Source organism: Falco biarmicus, chromosome 2, assembly GCF_023638135.1.
Source record: "Falco biarmicus isolate bFalBia1 chromosome 2, bFalBia1.pri, whole genome shotgun sequence".
NCBI classification, from domain to species: Eukaryota; Metazoa; Chordata; class Aves; order Falconiformes; family Falconidae; genus Falco; species Falco biarmicus.
The window spans coordinates 22,827,926-22,852,976 of record NC_079289.1 but is presented as its reverse complement, the minus strand read 5'-3'; the positions used below and the strand labels follow the sequence as shown (position 1 = coordinate 22,852,976).

Below are 25,051 nucleotides of genomic sequence, written 5' to 3'. Positions count from 1 at the left end.
CACCTGTTCTACAGATGGTGTTTACTAACACAGTATATATGCCATGAATGTGTATTATTACAGGATTTAAATTATCAGGAAGAGGAAAGGTTGCTTCATTAACAAATTATGGCCAGTGGTCATTCAGAAAGAATGGCAGCTACTGATAATTAAAAGAAACGTTAGATAATTAGATAATAAATTGAGTACTATTAGATTGAGAAGTGATAGAATTCACAATTTTTGCCTTCATTGATTTCTCAGATTGTTTTATAGCAATCACAAGAAATGAATTTCTTAGAGGTTCATTCACATTTACTGCTAAACTTTTCTAATTTGTTTATAGATTTTGTTTGTCCTAACTTTGTCAAGAGTAAATGGAAAAAATGGAGATAATGTGGAAATCAATAGCTCTCTTCTAACTGTGTGATAGCTAGCCATTTGAGATGTCTGGAATGCAGGACAGGATTTTAAAGATGACAGTTCTGATACAGAGATGTTTGTGGTAAATGTAGTGTAAAAGAAGAGAAGGTAGAAGCACAGTCTTACCTCCGTTCCAGCTTTGTGGAAAGATCTAGGTTTTATTCAGAGGATGTGCTGAAAGAACAATTTGAGAGGTAAAAGGAGAAGTAAGAAAGGGCAATTATGGGACACACGTGGGAGACCAGATGTTTGATGGGATGTTTGAATCTGTCAGTGAAAGCTTTAAATGCAGAATTCAGCTTAGGCATTGAAAGGACAATGCCATTCACTAAATCACAGAATCAGGAAATGCTTGGGACACATGATAGGGTGGAAATGTTAATAGTATGTTGTCTCATGCTCATGGACAGTCGGGAACATCAAGTCTGTCTGTCATTATTCATTCTTTCCCTCTACAGTGCAGTAATGTGAACTATTCAAATGCATGTGCTTTGCAAGTTAAATCAATGATTTTATCCAGTGAGTATGAAGTAGTGAATGTTTGTCGTCTAGTAAGAGCTACTCTGGTAGCTCTTCAGCAGTTTCCTAGACTTCTAGAGAAGAAATTCTGGTTATTCAGTCTCTTGCAATGGATATGCGTGTTTGGAGAAATCCTGTTTACTGGTATGGCCCACTGCAACAAATAAAAGGTTGTCAGTGCTGCCAGTGCGTCAGAGTTGGGAGGAACCCTAGAGCTGCACAAAGACAGTGTTCCAAGTAGATCCAAGTTCTTGTAGATCTCTTGTTTGTGTTTGTAGATCTGTGGGGTTCAACAGCCAAGTTTCTTTCCAGTTGTATGTTGCATCAGAAGAGTAAACTATAAGGCTCTAAGCCTTAGTGAGTATGTGGTGGTTTTGTTGCAACTTTCCTGATTGTGTCTCTTTTTTTTCTTTTTTTTTTTGTAATTTTCATACTGGTTTGGGTGTTGTAACTTTGACTTAGGAATTAAAAAATAGAAAGGGGTGTGTGTGGGAAACAAAGTGTGCAGTATTTTTGTGAAAGGAAATAATCTGATTTCTCAGAATTTAGAAAAGAACAGTATGTACTGAAAAAAAAGAGAAAATGCGGTCTTTTACTTTTCTTAGATACATGCATCTTAAGATGGTCCTCACAGAAATAAGGAGGCAAGCAAGAAACCAGTTGAGAACGTGGGTTAAAATAGCTCTGCTGTATATAACCTCTATTACCTTCCCCTGAATGAGACAGAGGAGTTTTGGTAACCCATACAGGCTGGCAGTTTAAGATACAAATTTACCGTGATGGTCTTTCTTAACAGTTCTCTACCATTGTCCTGAGGCGGACTTCCCAAGCGCTGCGTTACGCTGTGCAGAGCTGGCGCACCGTACGGGTGCTGTGCTGAGGCAGTGCCACCCGCGCGGGAGGAGGCAGGCGCCTAGGGCTGAGCATCCAAGGAGCGGGAGTAGAAAGAAGTATAGGTGTTCAGTACCTGGTGGGAGGGTGGGGGGACTGAAGCAAGGTCTTTGGTGTTTTCTAAATGAAGGGTGTGCTTTTGCATTGGAGTCAAAGATGGGAAGTACAGTAGTGGTGGTGGTAAGGCCAGCATTTATTTCTGTAACAAATTCCCTATTTCTCAGTCTAGAAACCTCCCTCCCTTCTCCCCTTGTTCAGTACAGGTAGGATTATAATTTTTTAAAGATTAGAAGCTTTTATTTTAAAACTATTTAAAATTTTGAAGGGATGAAGACTGATGTTTTAGACATAAAACAAATGTGAACTGAATTTTCTTCAGGAGTTTGTATTCAGTCTTCTGTTGCCTACTGTCTTTCTGAATTTGGGTGAAGAAGACCTTTTATGAACTTAAGTCTGCTTGCTTTTATTTCTTGCCCACTGGCGTATAGGTTAACAAACATGCATATTAAATTAATCTGAATTTTATGCAGCTTTCTGAATTCCCTATTGCTTCATATTTTGGTCATCTCTCACTGATGTTTACCATTCTAATTAATTTATCATCAGACTGTTCCTTTTTAAAACTGGAATGTTGCAAAACTTCTAACTTGCTGCCTTTTCATCTTCTGACATTTGCTGTAGAAATTTTAGCACTTTTCCCACTTGATTTAATTTTAAGAACTTTCTTAACATTTTAATGTACTTCTCTTTTCATGGCTAGTTCTAATTATCAACTCATAAATAGTTAGCTTACAGTATTAAATGTTTTGACATAAACTTCTGTGTGATTTCATCTTCTTCCTTTAAGGAAAAAAGCCCTGGTTTTCCTCTTAAGTTCATTGACCTACTTGAGTGCAGATTTGGACCACAAAGAAGCTAATATAAGCATTTTCCCTAGCTTAAATAAATAAAAGTAATGGGTGTTAATTTCCTCACTTTTTATTATGGAGATCTTAAGACTTCTTAATATCTTTTTTTTTAAATAGACTTCTTACTCATTTTTTGAGTGGCAGGTATTTAGAAAGTAGTTCTTCATATTTCATTAATTTAAAACAAAGGAAAACAACTTATTTTTCAGTTTAGTGATTTAATTGCATGGTGCTCTTGTTTGTCATTGTCTCAATTGGGAGAGAGCAAAGAACAGTTACTTCCCTTTTATTCCCAAGAAGTAAAAGCTTTTAGTTCTTTTTTTCTGTTGAAAGAACCTGCTCTTAAAATATCTCCAAATATTGCTATGTAACAGTCTCCCCATCACAATATGCTTAGGATTTGCTACCCATATGTACTATCATCTTTAAATATAATGTAAATATGAACATTATTTTCACATTTTACACAACGCGTGTGGTAGGTATTTGCTTGAATCCACAGGCTGAGTGACTGCAGCTGAAAGGGTGGATTGCTTGCCGAGTGCCTTGTAAAGATTTTTCTCACCCTTTCAATGTTAGATAATAGATTTCACTGGAGGAGGGCAGCATAAAGTGAGAGTGGCTCTATCCACCAACAGCTCATGGTACCTTCACACTGGTGATAGGGAGGTTTGAGGTGTTGGGGTGAGCTGGAGACAGTGTCAGTGATCACAGGACTCAAGTGCCTAAGAACTGGAAACGAGTCTGGGGAAGAGGGACACCTGGAGTATCCTGGTATGAGGGGAGTTGTGGATGCTTTTCTTGCTGACTCTGCTTGCCCCCTTTCCATTGAGTGGCTTGCCTCCTTCAAAACGCCCATGTCCAAATTGTGCGTTCTTTTCCTTTCAGTCTTGATTTGAAGCTACCAACTGTGCTGTAGCTTTGCATCCTAGACAAGCCATGTTGCATTGTTTTAAGAAAAATCCGGCATGCCAATCCTCCTTCAGAATCCCCATGTCCAAACTGGGCATTCTTTTCCTTTCAGCCTTGATTTGAAACTACCAACTGTTGCTGTAGGTTTGAATTCTAAACAAGCCATGTTGCGGTGTTCTAAGAAAACTCTTGCATGCCAATCCTGTCACCCTAAAATGAGAACTGAGAACGTAGTAACAGGTTAAAGCAGCTATTTCTGACTTTGATCACACAACTAGTAAGATTTGCAGAATCCAATTTCTGAAGTGTCTGAGAAGCTCTGAATTTACAGCTGAATTTCTTTACAGTACAAGGTCATGCTGTGCCTGTTCTTCACTGCTGTGGCTCACTTGTGGTAGATGGGTATTTTAACCTGGGCATATTTTGGGAGCTGTGAAATTGGTAGTATTTGTTGAACATTTTGAGGTAAGTAAATGCAAAATATGGCTAATAAATGAAATTTACAAGTGAGACGATTATATAGTGTTGTTCAAATTTACCTGGGTTTTTCTTGCATTTATGTAGAGTGTACTTGTTAATCCTTTGTGAAACAGAAATATGCTTTACTATCACCTTAAAGTCAAGAAAAAATGACTTGCAGAAAATGTGCCCCTGCTTATGCATTCTCTTATACTTTGGATTTAATTTTACCCCTCTAAAGTAGTACAATGCAATCTAATAGACCTCTCTCTTATTTTATAGTTTGGGAATACATGCTACTGCAATTCAGTTCTTCAGGCACTTTATTTTTGTCGACCGTTTCGAGACAAAGTCTTAGCATACAAGAGTCAACCAAGAAAAAAAGAGAATCTCCTTACATGCTTAGCTGATCTCTTCCACAGTATAGCCACCCAGAAGAAAAAAGTTGGAGTAATACCTCCCAAGAAATTTATAACAAGATTACGAAAAGAAAACGGTAATTTTTTGTCTTTTGTTATGTAATAATGATAGCAATTATGATTTATTTTTGAAGCTGACATAATGGAATACCTACATATTTGTTACGCATGGGAAAGTGTCCTTGGTGCTGCAGTATAAAGAAGAGGTGACCCTAGAATAAGGGTAACCCTGGATCCGTTTTGAGAGAGAATCTTTGTCTCTCTCTTCCTGTAGAACTCGAGAGTATTGTCAGTGGCTGCTTATAAAATTGCTGGCTCATATTGCCTCTCTATGAATTGTATTTTTATAATCAAAAGTCACTGTAAGACTTTCGTTCTGTGTTTAAAAAAGCATTACTTTTCGAATGCAGAATCAGTCTCCCAAACTGAGTATGTGGAAAGGATGTTAAGACTTCCCTGCAAGAATCTAGCTTAAAACCTCACAAATTTTTAAATTAATCTAGAATTTATGCAATACTTAGCTTGACTTACTTTTTAAAGGATTAATGATGAATTTTAAAATCAGTAAGTAGTGTTTTGGCTGTTTTTTTGTTTGTTTCTTTAGTGTAATTGATATCCTAAATATCAGAAGCTTTCCAGACATTTTTAACGTTTTGTGTTTCTTACCTGCAGGGCTAGTTGGTCAAACTATTTTAGAAAATAATTCAATGTTAAAATATAAATGAAAACTTGCAGTCTTCTACTCAATTTGGATACACTATTATTAAAAAAATATATACATTTTTTCTAAAAATAACCGCTAGATTTAAACAAACAGTATGAGATACCATTTTTAACAGTGCTGCAAGACATGTTCATACTGTTGTAATCTCTCCAAGACTATATATGCAGACTAAAAAAAAAGTGCTTAAATGTTGTGATGACCATCTCTGTAGTAAAAACAAGAAATAAGATTTCATAATGACATTCCTAATTTGAAGTGACCCCTCCAGCAAATGCACACCGTGAGTTGTAATATTGTTGTTAAAAAAAGCTTTCAGGTAATGTACAGTCTCTTACCTATGCAGAATAGAAGGCTGTCATTCAATTCTTTACGTATACTTGAGTAAGTATGCTTGTATGTTTGATGCATTTACAGAAATAGTTCATTATGCCAAGAATGTTGACTAGCTATGAAAAATGTGGAGAATGGCTTAAATGGAAAGCAGAAAGTAAACCACAGGCGCCATAAAGTTCTTTCTAGAAAGTGTTCTTTTTAATCTTTAAATATGTCATGACTCTAACATTCTAAGTGGGAGAAGGCAATTGAAAAATCTTCATTAGAGAAATCAGGTGTGAAAGTTCAGCTCTTCTTGGCCCTTTGGGTCTCTCTTAATGGTGATACATACCTTTTCTGCAAATAAATGGCCAAATTGTCAGGCAGTGATTACATGGACATAATATATGCTATTAAGCGCTTACTGTAAAGGTGTATAATTTTGAACTTTAACAAAGAGTTAGTTAAAGAATCAGGTAGGTATGCAACACTGATCTAGATTCTGTTCCAGTCACTATCCAGCTATATCACGGTGATGACTGAGAACATAATCTTAATGTATTCCAGGCTGCAGTGCTGCTATTCCATCTTTATTTTCAGTGTCTTAATATAACATATATGTATTAATGAACTTAAAGCATAGATGGCTGGGAAGCAGCTGCTGGCTTGAAATCAGCCGAAGGGATACCATTATGTTTGCTTAAATCGTAATCATAAAATGAACAAAGTGTAGCTTTCATTCTGTTGTACTTAACGCTAATTTACTGACTGGGCACATAGCCCTGGGAGGGCTGTGATGCAGTGCTGTGAAGAACCTCTGAAGTGTTTTATCTCATGAGACTTGTAGCCCTTGTTCTGCCTTGATTTACCTGATTAAATAAAGACATTACAGTTGGCTAGATTCAGAGCTGAACTTACTCTTCTCAAAACTAGCGTGTAGTTCATGATACTTGGTTCATACTCTTGGCTGACCTATTGAAATACTTAACCTCTCCCAGTGATCTAAATGAGCATAAATTTTTCTCTACTTTGCTCTTAACTCAGGAATGGATTTTTTTTTTCTATTTGAAGTTTAGTCTTGGATGCCATCAAGTGAATAATAGTAAAGCTTCCATTTAGTCTCTGTATGCACTTCAAAACTTAAACTTCACTCAGTATCTTTTTCATTCATCTTTTCAGTCCTGGGAGCTATCCCTCCACTGAAGGCCAGTCTTGTAGTATATTCTTGAACTGCAAGCAAATTGCAGGTTATAATCAATTGAAGTAATTGCACACTAGAAGACTTGTATAATGTTAGCCAGTGATACAGGATGGTTTGGAAATTGGCGGGTAAATATCCTTGTAACAATTCCTGGTCATATAAACATAAAAAAACATAAAAAAGAGTAACTTGTAAGAAAGAGTTCAACTTCGTGATTTAATTTGTATCATTGCTATACAATGCAAGTATGTGCCAGTGAAACTTACTCCCCTTCCACTGAATTAATCCTAAAATTATCATGCTTAGAAATGTTGACAAACTGAGAACATGAAGCAGAAAGGATAGTGAATCCATTACTGTCTAGCCAACAAGTCCACCAGTTGTAAAGGTGCCACATATACCAATCTCCAGAAACAATATTTCAGCTCTTGAAAGACAAAGGGGCCTTAAAGATCACCTAGTCCCACCCCCCTGCCATGGGCAGGGACACCTCCCACCAGACCAGGCTGCTCACAGCCCCATCCAGCCTGGCCTTGAGCACTGCCAGGGATGGGGCAGCCACAGCTGCTCTGGGCAACCTGTGCCAGGGCCTCACCGCCCTCACAGGGAAGAATTTCTTCCTAATGTCTAACCTAAATCTGCCCTCTTTCAGTTTAAAGCCATTCCCCCTTGTCCTGTCACTACATGCCCTTGCAAAAAGTCCCTCTCCAGCTTTCCTGTAGGCTCCTTTAGGTGCTGGAAGGCTGCTCTAAGGTGTCCCTGGAGCCTTCTCTTCTCCAGGCTGAACCACCCCAACTCTCTCAGCCTGTCTTCACAGGAGAGGTGCTCCAGCCCTCTGAGCGTCTTCGTGGCCCTGCTCTGGAGCCACTCCAACAGGTCCATGTCTGTCTTCTGTTGGAGGCCCCAGAGCTGAACACAGTGCTCCAGCTGGGTCTCATGAGAGCGGAGCAGTGGGGGAGAATCCCCTCGCTCGACCTGCTGGCCACGCTGCTTTTGATGCAGCCCAGGGTGCGGTTGGCTTTCTGGGCTGTGAGTGCACATTGATGGCTCATGTTGACCTTCTTGTCCACCAACACTCCCAAGCCTTTCTCCTCAGGGCTGCCGTCAGTCCATTCCCCACTCAGCCTGTACTGGTGATTGGGATCGCCCTGACCCATGTGCAGGACCTCGCACCTGGCCTTGTTGAACTTCATGAGGTTCACACTGGCCCACCCCTCAGGCCTGTCAAGGTCACTCTGGATGGCATCCCTTCCTTCCAGCGTGTTGGCTGCACCACACAGCTTGGTGTCGCTGGCAAAGTTGCTGAGGGTGCGCTCAGTCGCACTGTCCGTGTTGCCAGCAAAGATGTTAAACAGCGCGGGTCCCAATGCCGACCCCTGAGGAGCGCCACTCATCATCAATGGTCTCCACTCGGACATCGAGCTGTCGGCTGCAACTCTTTGAGCACAACCATCCAGCCAATTCCTTATCCATGGGGTGGTCCATCCATAAAATCCACATCTCTTCAATTTAGAGAGAAGGATGTCAGGCAAGACACTGTCAGATGCTTTGCACAAGTCTGAGTAGATGATGTCACTTGCTCTTCCCTTACCCACCAATGCTGTACATCTGTCTTAAAAAGCCACCAGATTTGTCAGGCATTGTAGAGGACTGAAGGCAGTGGGTTGGTTAGCATTGATAATACGCAGCTGTGGCCTTGCAGCAGAGGCAGTGGGTTGATTGACATGGATGATGTGCACCTGTAGCTCGTTCTGCTAAGTGGTTAAATAGCACTGAGGGGAGGGGAGGGGAGGTAAGGGGGGTTGGGTAGAGGAGAAGCAGTGTGGTCTGACCTCTGAAGGAGATACAGCAGGGACAGTAGAATCTGACCAATGGTAAAGCCTTCTTACAGCCTACTAGTTTGATTGTGCTGCAACATTTGGTGCCCCGTGTGAGGCTGACTGAGTTGGACTCCGGCTACAACAAGGCATGATTTGTCCTTGGTGAAGCTGTGATGGCTGTCACCAATCACCTCCTTATTTTCCATGTGCCTTAGCACAGTTTCCAGGAGGACCTGCTCCATAATTTTGCTGGGCACCAAGGTGGGACTGACTGGTTTGTAGTTCCCTGGGTCGTCTTTTTTCCCCTTTTTAAAATTGAGGGTTATATTTCCCCTTTTCTAGTCCATGGGAACTTCAGCGGACTGTCACAACTTCTCAGATGTGAGGGATAGTGTTTTAGCTACTTCATCTGCCACTTCTTTTGGGACCTGTGGATACATCTCATCAGTTCCCATGGAGTTGTGTGCCTTCAGGTTCCTTAGATGATCTCAAACCTGATCTTCTCCTGTGATTCTGATCAGCTGAGAGCTTTTCGTAAGCTGATGCCCTCCTGTCCTTCCCCCCCCTATGTTTTTGGCTTAGTTTATAAAGTACACATTTTGAGTTGATGTTGTCAGGAATGATTCAGGATGTGAAATAAAGACTGGTTTTGAAATTTGACTTCTTTTAAAAACATTTTTGTAGTATAGCACTAACCAATTAATTGAAATTCTGTTGTTTTATCTTGTAGAGCTTTTTGATAATTACATGCAACAGGATGCACATGAGTTCTTAAACTATCTTTTAAATACAATTGCGGATATCTTGCAAGAGGAAAGAAAACAAGAGAAACAAAATGGTCGCTTACCTAATGGCAACATCGACAATGAAAATAACAGCCCACCAGACCCAACCTGGGTTCATGAAATCTTTCAGGGAACATTAACTAATGAAACCAGATGTCTTACATGTGAAACTGTAAGTCTGTATATACTTCATAAAACTAATTCTTCCACGTTTCAGAACCTCTGTTTCATGATTAATTTCTTTCAACAAACTAACATGCTAGATCAGTTTTTCTTTAGAAATTTTAATGTTCCTATGAACATTTGCTTTTTTTGGTGGTGGTTGTTAGTTAGAAAATTTCAGCAGCTGATGCGTGAAATGTAGGGAAAGGCTTTTGGTCAATATTAGAAAAACGCCCAACTGAATTTTTGTCAGTGTGATCATAATCAACTTCATAATTTGGGTTGGAAAATTCTAAATTTATGTATTCCTAAGAGCAATGAAGCCTGCTACTTTGGGATGTTGACTTCTCAAATTTAATGTCTTGATAACTTAATGTCATGCTTAGTGATATGTTCCTTGAATAAGTATTCTGAATCAGTTACCACCAATTTCTAGTTTGTAAATTTAAAGCCACTGAAATCAAGGTACTGTGGTTGGCTCTTGGCATCGAGACGTAGACTGGGGTTCTCAAAGAACATCTTAGTGTGCAGAAAAAGTAATCCTTTCCTAAAAGTCTGTCCACCGGAATTCTTCTAATACTAGACCCTAAGAAATAAACTCCTTCTTTGAGTAAATGATACTAAAATTTTCTTTGAGAATAGCTCTACAATAAGAGAAAGCATATATTTCAGAAAAAGCTTACAGCCGGATTTTACCAGCTTGAGAAAGAGAAAAAGCAGCACAATTTGAAAATTACAGTAATTCTGTCATGGTCTATGCCTTAGATATTGTAAAAAGCTAAATGACTGGGTTTTGTTCAACTCTTCATACCTATTTTCCTTAATTAGGTAACGCACATATTTCAGCATGGCATTGGAAAGGAGGAATTAATCAGATTAAATCTATGTAATTCACATGTAATTTTCTCCATTTTCTAGAAATACTCCGTCTTTTATTTTAAAGAAAATACCTTCCTAATGTTGTATGTAAACTGCAGGCATCAGTAGATCATGGAATTTTGAGTAATCTAGGTGCTGATGTCTAGCTACGGTATGTTCTTTCCTGGTAGATTTCCCCTCCCTAATAAGTATTTTGTGGAAACTGTCAATTGCTTCTCTTTTAGTTCTTGAAGTGATATTTTTTTCTTCTTGAAAATGAGTTTAGCTTAGTTTCTTAACATGACAGACATCATTATCTTTCCTCACTATGGCTTAGTGAATTACTGCTGTCAGGATTTTGATCTAGGTACAGTCCTTAATACAATTTTAAAATGCTGACATGCTCTTTACAGCGTATTTTATTAGTTATCAGGCCTATCACAATTCTTGAGAGTTCCACTAATATTGCTCAGTTCTGTTTTTCTTTTAGCCATTGCTGAACAAGGTACACCATGTCTGTTTGCCCCTATGCCTCCTTGGAGAGCTGAATTTTATATTCAGTCTTCTAATACACATTGATTTTAGTATATTAGGGCCTTTTGTTTTCCAGGTCCTAATAATCTGCAAACTATTTTATCAGCTTCTGTCTATCCGATACATCAGCTTGTGTCTAATTAAAACACAGTGTTCTGAAAATAAGCACTTAGAAACACATTTAGGCACATTAAATAAGTAATATTACTGTGAATAATGCCTTGCTTTCAAATGCAGTCAGCATATATGATTGTTTTAATGTTTATTGCAAGCTGTTGGCATTTGGAGTCTTTCTGTGTTTAAAGATATAACTTGAAATGTCAGGAGTACTTTGATATAACTCATGTAGAAGACGACAGCAATAGTGGATGGATTTGTGCTTCTTAATGATAAGACAATAACCTTAGTATATTTTTAATTAAAATTTGGAATTTAATACATACTTAAATGTAAAGCATAATATATCTTTGGTCTCAGTGAGAATGATTATCTTCTAACTGGCCAAACCTACTCAATGTTCCTAAAATCAGCATGGCAAGATTTTATTCTAGTTTCATTTGTCCTTATAGAGAAGAGCTTCTTTCCAGGACACATGTCACATTAGCCATGTATTTAAGATAAAAGATTAACTGACTAAAATTTTATGCTCAGTTTAAGTATGGGCATATATGGGATATAAGGAACATAGATATTAATTCTTTAACAAAGATTTGTGTCATGGATCAAACCACACTATAAACCAAATAAGTATCAAAACAGATTATAAGTTGTCTTTACATGCTTTTAATGTGATTTATTGTTGTGATGCTTTCCCCCATCCTTGATAGAGGCAGTAGTTTTGTGGCTAATTGATAACAATTATCTAGAAGTTCATTGGTTGTACAGGTTTCTCTCACAATTTAAGGAAAGAGTAACAGTAAACCAGAAAATAATGTAATTGACTTCATTAAGATTAAATTTGAAACAGCTAAATGTGGACAGTACTTCTACAGAGAAAAATAGGAAATTGTAATGTTTTTCTCCAGCTGGTGGTCTTGCTCTTGTGTTCAAATGCCTCTACTAGACATAAAATGCTTTGGGTCAATTCTACTGTGGACTGGAGAAGGCAATAAGGAAAATCTCAGTGGTCTTTTTTACAGGACTATTATAGAAGCATTAAATATACCCTACTGTTGTTTGGTTGGGTTTTTCTCTCTCTCTTTTTTTTTTTTTTGTTTGTTTTTGGAAACCAAGATAAATTATGCCCTCTGTTTCAGCTTCATTTAAAATTAGGTTCTGTCTTAGCACGCATGGGAGCCTACAGCTGCAAAAGCTCTTTTGTCAGTGAGCTGGTTCACATTGCTAGTGAAATTCCAAACTGAAGAAGAAATACAGATTCCATGAGTGTTAGCCTTCTGAGTTTTCTGTCCTGCATGGCATTGCTCATCAGAGCACAGCTGAGCTGTTTTGAGTGCAGACTACGTCCTTGATGTGAGAACAACATACTATCCCCTTTAGCCAGAGTACTGAAACACCCAAATTCTTCACTATTATTCAGATGCTCCTGTTAGGAGCACTCAGGTGGCTTTTTGAATGCAAGGTGGCTTGATTCTGCAAGTGATGAGGTTTTCTGACTGTGTCCACCTTCTTTTCAGTTTATAGATGGTTGAAATATATAGCTTTGTTGACTTTAGTCTAATGAACTTAGTGATGTTTATTTGAAATGGAACCTCTACAGAAGGGCAGGGTCAGGCTGGTTAGCGTGGAGGCTGGCATTTTTATTGTTTGTTTTTTTTTTTTTTAATTAAAACTGCGTGAGTTTGTTGGGGGAAAAAAGTACTGCTCAAATATTGATGTTCAAACCAATCTTAAAAATGAAGAACAGCAATTTCTAAATAATCAACATGGATGGAAAAAATCCACTTGGCTATTATTTCAGTACAGCCTTTAGTGGTTCCTGATGATCCTAAGTACACAGTGGACTGGCTAACCTGAGGGGGGTTCTTTAGGGCAGTATTATCAGTTTTATCACTAAGAATGGAAGAATTCCTTTTGTGAACTTTTGGGTTCAGTACCAATGTCTTTTGAACCAAGCACAACATAATCCTTTCCTTTTCTTCATCTCCTCCCCACCTTTGGAGCTTTCGCGTGGGATAAAGCTGCCTGTGAAATCTTTATTGTTTCATGGAATTTTCTTTGATTAGACCAAGAAAGGAAAAATTATCTAATTGCATGACTGAGTAACACTGATCACATGACCCCTTAATTCCAGCTGTCCTAGCTGAAGACAGCAGCAGAGTATTTTCCAGAATTGATTTTTTTTTTTTCCTGAGCCATTCTTAATCCCTAGGGTGAGATGATTTCCACCAGCGTTCTTAGTGTTATGAACTCAAGTTTGGTAATTCCAAAAGTGGTTTGCAGTGGGATATTTTGAAGAATAGTCCACACAACTAAACCATAGTGCATCCCTGAAGACAGGAAACGTGCAGCCCACTGAAGATGCAGGTGGCTTTTATTTTCCCACCCTAAAAATATATTGGAAGTTTTCCATATATGTTCTGTGATCTCTTTAAAAGTATAAATGTTATGCTTCAGTATCTAAATAATATAGGAGATGTGACGTATACTGGCATAGCTGACTTTTTTGTATATTACACTTATTCTTGGAAAGATTTAGGTACAGAAGGGTGGGAGGAATCCTTGCCTAGTCCTCTCACAGGTATTAACAGAAGCTTTTAAGTTAATTTCATTAGTTTTGGGGTTTGCCCTATGGTATTAATTCTCAAAAATAGTTGTCTTGACCACCTATGTTTTTCTTTTTATTCTCCATTTATGCTGCCTTTAGGAGCTGTGTGTTTCTCATCTCTTGATAATCAGAGAACAACTTTCTAAATTTATTTTTATTCTGAATTGAAAAGGGAACATAAATCTCATGTTTTGAAGGTCAACTTTTATCAGTTGTCCTGTAGCTGCCTGCTTTCAATCAAGAAACTGCAACCAGGCATCTTTTCTAAAAGCATTTACTTTTGTACCTAGGAGTCATAAAAGGCAGAGGACATCCTCATGAGTGGCATTGAGTATCTTTAGATACAGAGAAGAAACACTAGCAGACAAAAGTTAAAGTTGCAGATTGCTGTTTCCTAAACCTTTTAATAATGTAGTTGATTTTCAGGGCAGCTGTGGATTTTGTCCATCACCATTTTTCAGGATTTGTGGTGGAATGTATTCTCTGCTTCTTGGAATTTCTTCTTTACTTTGTAAGGAATGGCTGTGCACTGTTCTGCCTCTATCAAAAGAAGTTGCAAGCTGTCATTTACCAGCAGATTTGCTATCTGCTGCTCATTGAAAGTATGAATCTAGCCAGGAAGAGGCTTCAAAATATTTGTGCTGTTTTGTTAGGGACACTATGATATGCAAATACATAGCTTTCCATTGGAAGGAATCATAGGGGAAGAACAGAGGTGAGAGCACTAAAAAGAAGAATCCCAGTGATTGTATTCTTCTGAAAAGAGTGAGGTGCAGAAGGAACTTGGTATTAATATTGTTGAGCTGAAATGACAGCATAATGACAGCTGGCGTTATATACCCTCACAGACACATACATACTTCCCTCTTCCTGAACAAAATCAGAAACAGAGATCTAGCAAATCTCTGAAACAGAAAGGCCACTTATAACAATTTTAAACAGCTGTTATAAGGTACAAGATGCATTCTGTCAGTAGGAAAATGGTACTGAAGAACAGAGTTAAGTTAGTATAACTTCTTTTAACTATAATCTATTGTGTTTTTTTCATGCAGATAAGCAGCAAAGATGAAGACTTCTTAGACCTTTCAGTTGATGTGGAGCAGAATACTTCAATTACTCATTGTTTAAGGTGGACACAAAAATCTGAATTTTCATGATTTGTCTTTTGTCTTTTACCTAGAAAGCAGGAAGCAAAACTAAAAGCTCACGGGCTTAGCAAATTCTAGCTTATGTAGACCTAAGAGTATAAAATTATGTTTATATTGTACCTGTTTATATTTCAGACAAGAAACTAGTATCTATAGCTTTTTTTTTTTTTTATTCAGGGGTTTCAGCAATACAGAAACTCTGTGCAGTGAATACAAATATTACTGTGAAGAATGTCGCAGTAAGCAGGAAGCACATAAAAGGTATATCAGACTTGGGGGAAAAAAATAACCCATGTATTTAATGAAATTACTGTTGTATTTCCTTGTACGTGCGTGTATGAGGCAGGAGGAGAATGTTCTTTTTCCCTTAAGTTTTTTCACTCTTCGTCCACTTGAGAGTAACTTGGTGGCATTCCTCTAGCTTGAATTCAATGAGCCTAATTCCATGAGTAATGAGAATCCATATAAAGCATTTTGGGACTCCTTTGATCATTATTTGTTTCACGAATGAGAAAAAGAATTGTCTTAAGACCAAAACTAAGTTAAAAAGACAAGTTAAACCAAACTTCCAGTGACTAACCAAAGATTATGGGCAATGTTGAAAAGTCACTGATTTCATGTGACTCTTTAAACTTTGTTGTGACTTGGTAATATATCAGTTTGATTGCACTTTTTTCCTGATTCAGTCAGACTGAGGCCTGTAACTTTTTTGTTAACTGAGTTTCTGTTTTTTTTTTTATTTAAAATTTTATAATTTTTATTTAAATTTATTTAAATCTAAATTAAAAAATAGATCTATTAAAAAATGTACACTTAGTTGTGCTAAACTTCTGCTTGACAGTGCTCCTGAAAAGCATCAGAAGCTCTGTGCAATCCTGAAATTCTTTTTGTTTAAAAACAATTCTTGTCTGCCTAATAAGTCTTGTAGTCTTCTTTGAAAAACCTCTGATTTTTGTGTACTGTGTGTTATTTATGATCCGAGAAAGTATTTGGTTGAAGGGATGGGAACGCTCACATGCTCTACTGGTTATACCACTGATTTGGTTTACCATAGGTTCAGCGCATGGCTTTTGGCATATCTCATCTGCAAAATTTGCCTTCACGCGTTGCCTAAGCCTACTAATCAGTGTGTATTAGAGGGTGGTGAAGCCAGGTCTGTCCTGTTGTTCTCTGTTGCCTTAGCTCTTTTTCTGTGTGGGAGGTAATTGATCCCTGACCAATATAAGCTGTGTTGACATAAACCTGTGCTGTAGGCACTGCCATACTGGCAAAACACGGCTTTTATTGTTTCTGTTTTGCTTTTCATGTGGGGCTTAAGTTCAGTTTCACTAGTCATAATTTTCTTCCATCTCTACAACGTGGAGCTTATCTGCCGTAGTGTCTACTCAACTAGCAAAGGTGGGGTACTGTTCATCACCAATGAAAGAGCTCCTATTATCAAACACAGTTGCATTATAAGAAAAGGACTTCATTTTGAAAAAAGAAAGAGCAGAAATTGTATCCGTATCTCAGAAATATAATAAAAATGTAACTCTCACTAAAAATAGTTGCTTCTGTCATCTTTCTGCCCTTCTGCTTTTTTCATTTCCTAGCTCCCTTGCAGGCCACGGAAAAAATTTGAGTCTAGCTGGGTTTCCTACAGGTTACCATCAAAGTTTAATGAGAAAAAGGGAAGGAAGATGAGTATTTTCAAGGATTTTATCCCCAGCCCCCAATCTTTTGAAAAAGGATTGTCTTGCACAAACATGTCCTGACCTTCCAAAGACATGGTGGTTGGTAGATCGTGTCTGAAACCTGGGCTGTATGGTTGAAACTTTTGAGATATCTTTCAGGGCTGAAGGCAGTTTGAAAAATTCAGCAGAGTGCTGATCTGACGCAATTAGCTGTGCCAAGAAGCAGAGTGCTCTGGCTTGGTTGCTCTGTTCATATGGGCAAATTTATTACCTGGAGAGTGGAAGTCTCCCTGCTGCCAGACCAGCGGTGGGTGGCTGGGAGAGGATTTGTAGGTGCTGATGTGAGGTCTCAGTACCTGAAACTAGGGAAAGGTGCCAGCGAGCGCTTAGTAAAACTAGATTGTAACTTTCTGGCTTTGACTGCCATAAAATAACACTGGCAACATTTGTATAAAGTCACTGTGCTAGGGCACAGTATTATCTTGTTTTGATAGGATGAGGTAAGGTGGGCTATTTGTATCCCTTGGTAATGTTAACGGAATGGCTTGATACCAAAACTTGGAGTAACACATATGTAACAAAGTGGTGTAACAGCTTATTTTAAAAAGCTTGTTTGGCTTGGCTGGTTTTACTGAGAAATTCAGCTGAAACAGGATCCCTGGAACAACTTTGTTGCAATATGTCCACTGTACACCAAGTGGGATCTAGATTTTGCTTTTGGGACCTCAGGAAAGCTTATGGGTAGGTATGTTTAAAAATTGAATTCTGTGCTATGCAGTCATTATGTCTAAACTATTATGTGGGTTCATAATGGCTGTTCATATTATGTATTATAGCTTTCTATTTTAAATACATTCACAGTTCTCTCAATTGTTAAAACCCACTTTTAGTTTAGCTATGCAGGATATATTTTTTAAACAGCTGACTGTCGGATCTTTTAATGCTTGCAAAAAATTTTAAAGACTTCAATAAGACAGGTTTCCCATCTGTTGGTATCAACTGAATGTTTTGGATGGATGTTGGAAATACTGTTGGGTTTGTGGTTTGTTTTCTTTTCCCCCCCCAGGATGAAAGTAAAAAAGCTGCCAATGATTCTAGCTCTCCATTTGAAGAGATTTAAATACATGGATCAGCTGCATCGATACACAAAACTCTCTTATAGAGTAGTTTTTCCTTTAGAGCTTCGTTTATTTAACACCTCAGGAGATGCCACCAATCCTGACAGAATGTATGACCTTGTTGCTGTGGTAGTTCATTGTGGAAGGTAATAACTCTTATTTTACACAACAGATTTTTTTGTGTAACTATGTTTAAAAAACAAAGCAATGCACTCAGTATCACATTACTCTAATAGCATGAAAGACCTCTTAAAAGTTTCTTAGGAAAGAATGCGTTGTGGGGAGATGCTACCAATCCTGACAGACCACAAGGCTTTGTTGCTGTGACAGTTCATTGTGAAGAGCGATTACAGTATATTTCACATCACAGATCTTTGTATGAACTATATTTAAAAAAAATGACAGAACACGCAATATCATACAATTCTAATAAGATTTAATGAGTATTTTTAAACAAACTTTAAAAAAAGTTCCTTAGGAATGAAAGCATTATAGAACAGATTCCTCTATAAAGAATTTCCTTTAAGGTGTTTCTTTTTATGGCTTGAGCAACGTTTTCTGAAATATATACATATATTATGAGTTTTGTTGATTACTTCATTTCCTTGTTTTCAAAACATGACTGTTAGATTTGTTTGATTTTGCTGTATTCAGCAAGTGTTTTTGTGGCTTCAGGTCTTAAAATCAGGGCTGCTCCTCAAACTGCTTATTGAGTAGATAGAAGTTGAAAACGGTGATTTAATACCTGGAATCACAGAATAATTTTCCTTGTGAGGTCAGCTACTTGAAGTTCAAGGCAGGGCTAACTTGGACATTAGATTAGGTTGTACTAGGCTCGGTTTCATGGCTAGGAATGCTGATTTCACTGCCTCTTTGGGCAATTTGTTCCAGTCCATCAGCATTCTCACATTGATATTTTTTTTTTCCTATATCCAGTTAGAATTTCGTGACCACTGCCTCTTGTCCTTTCACTGTGCGTTTCTGAGAATAGCATGGCTTTGATTTCTTTATAACTCTTCTTTTTGGGTAGTGGAAGACAGCAGTGGGATTCCTTGTTCAGTCTTCTCCAGGCTGAATAAAGCCAGCTCCCTCAGCCTCTCTTCGTCCATCTGGTGCTGTAGCCCTCTGACAAATGTAGTGACCTGCCACTGGGCTTCCTCCAGTTTATCAGTCTCTCCCTTAAGCTGGCAAGGTCATGTCTGGAATCCCGTGTCCAGTTATGGATCCCAGAACGCACAGTGGCAGGGATTATCACTTTACTGCTGGCTTTCCTCTTACAGTCCGGTCCAGCATGCTCCCAGCCCTGTCACCAAAATGATGCTCTGCTAGCTGACAGCTGATCTGGTGGACCTGCTGGGGCCACCCAGCCAGCTGGTTTGCAGCTGGTGCAGTTGGGTGGAGTTAGTCTGGCACAAGACTTTGCCTTTGTACTCAAACTTCATGAGGTTCTTATCAGCCTTTTCTTCCAGCTTTCTGATGTCCCTCCAAATGGCAGACCTGCCCTGTAGTTGGCCATTTACTTGCCTTTTGTCCCACCCACGCACCCGTTCTTCCCCAGATAGACCTAGGATTGCATTAGAGTTAATGACTAGATCTCAAGTTGGGCAGGTTGGAAAATAAGCCTCACTCAAGCTGTAGCCTTGGGAACTTACCACTCTGAGAGCCACGGCAGGAGAGGAACCCTGCTTTCATTGAGTTATGTGGGTGGTACACAGATCTGTCCCTTGCAGGTGGCAACCTTCCTTCCCTGGTCTAGACAGAAAGATTGTACTAGTGCTGTTAGCTGGTTAAGGCACCTCCAGAACTGCTTTAACTAGTTGTCTGCTTTTGGTTTTAAGGTTCAGCTATTTCAGAAAGTGTGTTATTTCCTTACTTGAAATCTGTTGAGAAATACAACGTTTTTAAAGTTGGGGGGGTTTTTTTGTGTCGTCATTGTGGAGAAATTTCTCATCTGCCATAAACTGAAGATCTGTGCATTATAACAGGTTTAGTTTAATTGGGAGCCCTTCTCATTGCTGTGAGGATTCTTGAGACTTCTAAATTGTCAATTTAATTCCATTTTTATTCACAGTGGACCAAATAGATTCCTGATTGAGACTGTATAGATGAACAGCAGTTCTACAGCTTTTCCTTGCTGAAGATCAGAAATAGTTTGGGATCTGTTTTGTCCCTATGAAACACCAGAATGTTTTCTTGACTTCACTTCTCTGTCTCTCTCTTTTAAAAATTTCATTTATATTTTCAGTGCCTGTGCTGCTTGTTCCTCATTGGAAATTATAATCCTTTTTTTAGCACAATATTAAATGTAGAGATAAGTAAGACGCTATTATGAAGCTGATATAAGTGGAGGGGGAAAAAAGAAAAACATTCAAACAAAAATTGTAGTAGTAGCCATTTTAATTACTGTTAAGTATTGCTTTTCTACAAGAAAAAAAAATTAATGGCATAGATTTCCACATATGTGTGTACTATCTCTGTTCTTTTCTGATTTTATTTTACAGTGGCCCTAACAGAGGACATTATATTGCAATAGTGAAGAGTCATGATTTTTGGTTGCTTTTTGATGATGATATTGTTGAGGTAAGCCTTATGTAACCCTGGACTTTTTTTTTCATATTGACCACAGTGCATGGACCCCCTTTGTATATATAAATACTTAAAAGTAAAAGGACTGGTATGCTAATGAAAAGAGGGCTCAACTCCAGTCTAAATAAGCAGTAACTGTGAGTGCAGAGCTGTGTCATACAATTTGACTGTACAATACTTTGAATTGCATTTTGGTTTTATACTTCTGGAAAGAATCTTCTCTGTTTATGGCCACTGTCTTTCACCTTTGTTAAATTAGCCATTCCTGCGGCCAGAAGACATGGCAAATAAAGATACAGATAAATTGATTTTACTGCAGTTCTTTTCTGAGGGCAATTTGTTCCTATTTTCTAGGAGCTTATGATTTAATGGAGTGGGTCAGTCTAGTAGTCTGTTTTATTAAGTATTCTGAATTGTTTCAGATTAAGGTATAACATATCAAAACAGACAAACTTCAGATTTTTGAGATTTCACCCTAAAATTTAAAAGTTAATCCCTGAAACAGGAGCCATTTGCTTCTGGTCGTGTTCTTGCTAATATTAGCCTTACTTCCAGAAATTATTCTTACTGAAAAATAAAAATGTTTCTAACTAATTTCTTGGAACAGCAGAATTCCCTTTACCAGTTTTGACTTGGTCATCTTTCTGTTTCATCAGTTATCTTTTGTTGCTTATTGAAAGATCAGAAACTGCTGGTGTCCCTGTAGTAAATCATCTCGCATTTTTTGCTTGTTCTGTCATCTCCTTTCTTTTTCCCCTTGTCTATGCTTACGTGTGAACAGAAGTATGATTGTTCTGTTGAAGTCCTTTCCTTGACTTTCTTTGAATTAATTGAATTTATAAAATAAATAGTTTACATGTTCCTTACAATATACAAGAACTGCTTAACTGAAAAGAAGAAAAATGAGTGAGACAAGTATTGGACTTACATTGTTAATTGGCAGGATGAGTCAAGGGCATTGAAGGGTTCTTCTCTGCAAGCCACATTATGGATGTTTTTTCACACAGGAAATTACAAACATGGAAATATATGGAGCTGTTGGGAAAGTAAAGGATTGCCTCAATCAAGATACACAGTAAATTGAAATGTCTTGATAGGGTCAAAAGTTTACTTTCCTCCAAGGAAAAGAGAGCAAGCTGTAGTAGATTTCACATAATTTCACAAACATCAGGTACAATCTTTCCAGTTTCAAAGCAGTAATACCTGGCAGTAATGTGTTGTGTGTATCGGGTTTTTTTAACACTTCTAAAGAGGAAGGAAAGAATCCTTTTATTCCTAAATCTAAACCATCTCGTTAACGTGTAGGCCTATGGATCTTCAATTTGGAATGGCTGGCTCCTTCCTGAGAGAGGTTTCATTCCAAATAATGGGACTGAGATTAAATAAAATCTGCCTAAGTAAAGGAAAAATTATCTTTCCACCTTTTTGTTGTTTGTAGCTTAATTGCCTTTGATTTAAAATGTGGCAAAAGAGCTTGCTTTCAGTTTCTTTTGTAGCCAAAAATAACAATGAAAATTAGACAATACTCTTTTCACCTTCTCAACAGAGTTTTTGTTTCTTTCCCCTGAAATCTTGGTTATAGGAGGCTTTCTAAGCTGAGAGGATCACAAGCAAATGTGTGACAAACACAGAAAAAGTTAGCCTTCATTCTCTTTCTTTTTCTTCTCTGGATGTGGTCAGCTTATGCAACTTAGAGTTAGAAACGATAGTTTGAAGTTACATTGTTCGTACTGATATAAAGTCTCCGTGGGTTATTGTTGTCTTTAAAACTTCTCTGTGTGAAATTTGCACAAGCAGGGCACATAAGTTCACACTCGCAGTAGGTTCACTTAATACCTAAAAAATTATATAAAAAATATATAGAGCTACTACTCTCTGTGTGGGTGATGGCAGAGGAGAAACCAAAACATAGTAAATTGAAGAATTATTTGGATTTTTTTGCTTTATGTAATATGTGAAAGTTACTTTTGTTTGAGGGTAGTTTTTAGAGTGGAATTTAATTGTCATGTATATGTTACACAAGATATTCTTACTTTAGATTTTTGGGTTTTTTACATACAGAAAATTGATGCACAAGCTATTGAAGAATTCTACGGGTTGACATCAGATATCTCAAAGAACTCTGAGTCTGGTTACATCCTCTTCTATCAGTCTCGGGATTGAGGCGGAACTGTAGTGAAGAGAGATTTTTACGTCTCGCATCTTCTCTATCTTGGAGTGGAGCAAGCACTGAAAAAAAGGAAAGCAGGGAGCTCCAGGGGCAGTAGCACAGTTTGCACACGACTAAGCGAAGAGTTTGGGATTCTTAAAACCTTTGTATCATTTTCATTTTATTTGCTCAGGTATCATGCTGACTACACATCTCCACTGCATCCCATAAGCAAAAAGAGATACCAGCCACTCTTGCAGGAGCTTTCCATTAGGTAATACTATCTGTGATCCTAATTCAAAGCCCATTAAGGTCACTGGAGAACCTTTCATGGACTTCAGTGGAATTTGAATCAGGTTCTAACTGCACTGCCAGATTGGTGCAATAAGAGCATTAGAAATCTGTATGTTATACAGACATTGTGTATAAAAGGTAAAGGACTGTTTGTGATCTTAGTTTCCTGTGCTGAAGTTTGAAAGAATGAGGTTAGGAGGGTTAACATGGAAGGAAGATCTATCTGGGCCCAACACAATTGCCTTCTTGATGGTAATAGTTAACTGAAGATATAACTGATGTCAGGGAGGCAAGTATGTTTTGCTTCTCTGAGGAAGCTTACGTTATTTATAATGTATGATCGGGAACAATCAGTCAAGATTATGGCTTTTAATCTCCGTATGGGGAAAGATTTGGTTTGTAATAGTTTTATTTTTATTTATAAATTATTGTAACTTAGGATCTTGTGTATTGTCCTTTATTCTAACAAGTATTGGAAATTTTATATACTAGTTTGAATTAAAACTAATTATGTTTAAATGTTAAAGAAGAACCAATATAAATTCTAAAAACAAAGCCTACAATATCTGTAAAAAATTAATAACACAGAAGAGAGATTTCCTTCTTGAGGAACTGGTATCTAAGTGAGGTACTTAATTAAATTAGAATATCCTTTTTCCATTCATGGGTGAAAAAAGTGATCAAACTATTACATAGAAGACTTTAAGAATGCATATCATAAGAAAATGATGGTGCAGTGGTGGTATACTGGGTTTTAGAGTTCTTTAAGTTGTTAATGGTTCATACACTACGGAAATTAGAACAATTTGAATCAAAGTAAACCGTTTGCTGAATATTATTCCCTCTCCTAAAAATGGATTCATTCCTGTTCCCAGTGGCGTGGGTGACCATCTCAAAAACCACTCCAGGTCTGAAGTATAAATGAAGTCTGAGTACTAAGAAGAAATAGGTTTGGAATTTCATGAAACTGAAGATACCATATTCCTTTAAAAGTAATAGTACTGAAGTCTTGTAGAGTGAAAATTTCTGAAACTAGGCAGTTTACCTTGCTTTAGGTTTATGAAATAGCATTAAGAATTAAATCTTGACAAAACACCTGATCTGTAAGAAATGTGAACTATTGTGATTTGACATTCTTCCACTTATCAGTACGTTGTCTGACAGTAGCTGAATGTAAGTTCTGGAAGGTCATGGGATGTGCATTCCAGATTATGGCAATGAGGTCTTGGATGTCCTTGTCACTCCCTCTTCAGCTAGTGATTTTTCCATTACTGTTAAAACTTTTAAAAAGAATGTCTCCTGTCTGCTGCTACAACTGACTATTTACTTACCTGTATCTTTTAGCTCAGGAAATGACTTCACCTATTCACTCAGTTAAACAGATCTTTAACAGGGTCACTAAATAAATTGGGCTATTTAGCAACTGTCATGCTGTAACAAATTGCTTTTGTAAAATGCAAAGTTTCTAACACCTTGGTTTGGCTAGAATTCTTTTATAGAAAATATGTATAATGATTAAACTACCAGCATTGTAAAGTAAAGCTTAAATAATGTGGGAGGTGCCGAAAATATGATTGGATTTTTCTTAAAGGATTCAAATAATTTTAAAACCTTTTATCAGCTTTCAGTGGGAAAAGGGTTAAGGGGCTAATCAGGTGGATGATGGTGCATTTTTGAAGGATGAAGTCCTTTGCATACTAAAGGTACAGTATTGTAAAAGAACTGTCACAGTACTCTTTTTGCTAATTGAAAATTTTGGAATTTTTTTTGGGGGCATACTTAAAAGCTGTGGCTAATTGCTAAGTATTTTATACCCTAACAAAATCTAAAACATTTTTGTTGTTTCACTGGTTTAACTCCTGCTATGTATTTTTATAAGATACTGACTTTTATTTTGTATAGGGTTTTTGAGATGGTATTCCTAATTATATATTTCATTTCTCTTTTAGTGCAGCTGAAATAATTGTAGTTCTTAATTAAACTGATATCAGAAACTGCAACTTAAAAAAAAAATAAAAAGAGGCAGGGAAGTACAAAATATAACTGATTGGTATGTAAAACATTATGGGGTCTTTTCTTGGCTGTAATACAGTGGGGATTGTGGGAAAGTTGTCAGTTGTTGTAAATGGTGGAAATTATTTGCTGTGTAACTATGTAAATGTTAATTGGGACTACAGTCCCTTATTTTGTATATTGGAGCAAAAGACTTCTATTAAATAAAGTATGTTCTCTAAAGGTAAGTACTGTATCCTTTGTGGAGCCCAAATGGCCAGTGAGTTGCCTTTGTGCTTTTCCGTGTTTAGTGATACCTAAAAAGTATCTTGAATTTTCTGTGTTAACTGCCCTGAACCCTGGAGGGAGAAGAGTGTTTTAACTACACTGCATTATATATCTTACTAGATGCGTTGTAGTTTGGTGGCAGCCATGGTTTTGGTCATGTACTTCTCTAGAA

At 37.6% G+C, this 25,051-nt stretch overlaps 1 protein-coding gene across 2 annotated transcripts in view; it reads left to right on the top strand.

Annotated features, from left to right (window-relative positions):
* The window catches only part of USP12 (ubiquitin specific peptidase 12), a 38,881-nt gene extending 14,042 nt beyond the window's left edge, over positions 1-24,839 (top strand). For both annotated transcript variants that reach the window (XM_056328061.1, XM_056328062.1), the window contains exons 3-9: positions 4,374-4,587; positions 9,298-9,524; positions 14,684-14,760; positions 14,957-15,040; positions 17,519-17,716; positions 20,072-20,150; positions 22,218-24,839. In XM_056328061.1, coding sequence (XP_056184036.1) covers positions 4,374-4,587; positions 9,298-9,524; positions 14,684-14,760; positions 14,957-15,040; positions 17,519-17,716; positions 20,072-20,150; positions 22,218-22,319 — 981 coding nt within the window. In that variant the 3' untranslated portion in view covers positions 22,320-24,839. The remainder of the gene's footprint in view (positions 1-4,373; positions 4,588-9,297; positions 9,525-14,683; positions 14,761-14,956; positions 15,041-17,518; positions 17,717-20,071; positions 20,151-22,217) is intronic.
* Positions 24,840-25,051: the final 212 nt, after the last annotated feature.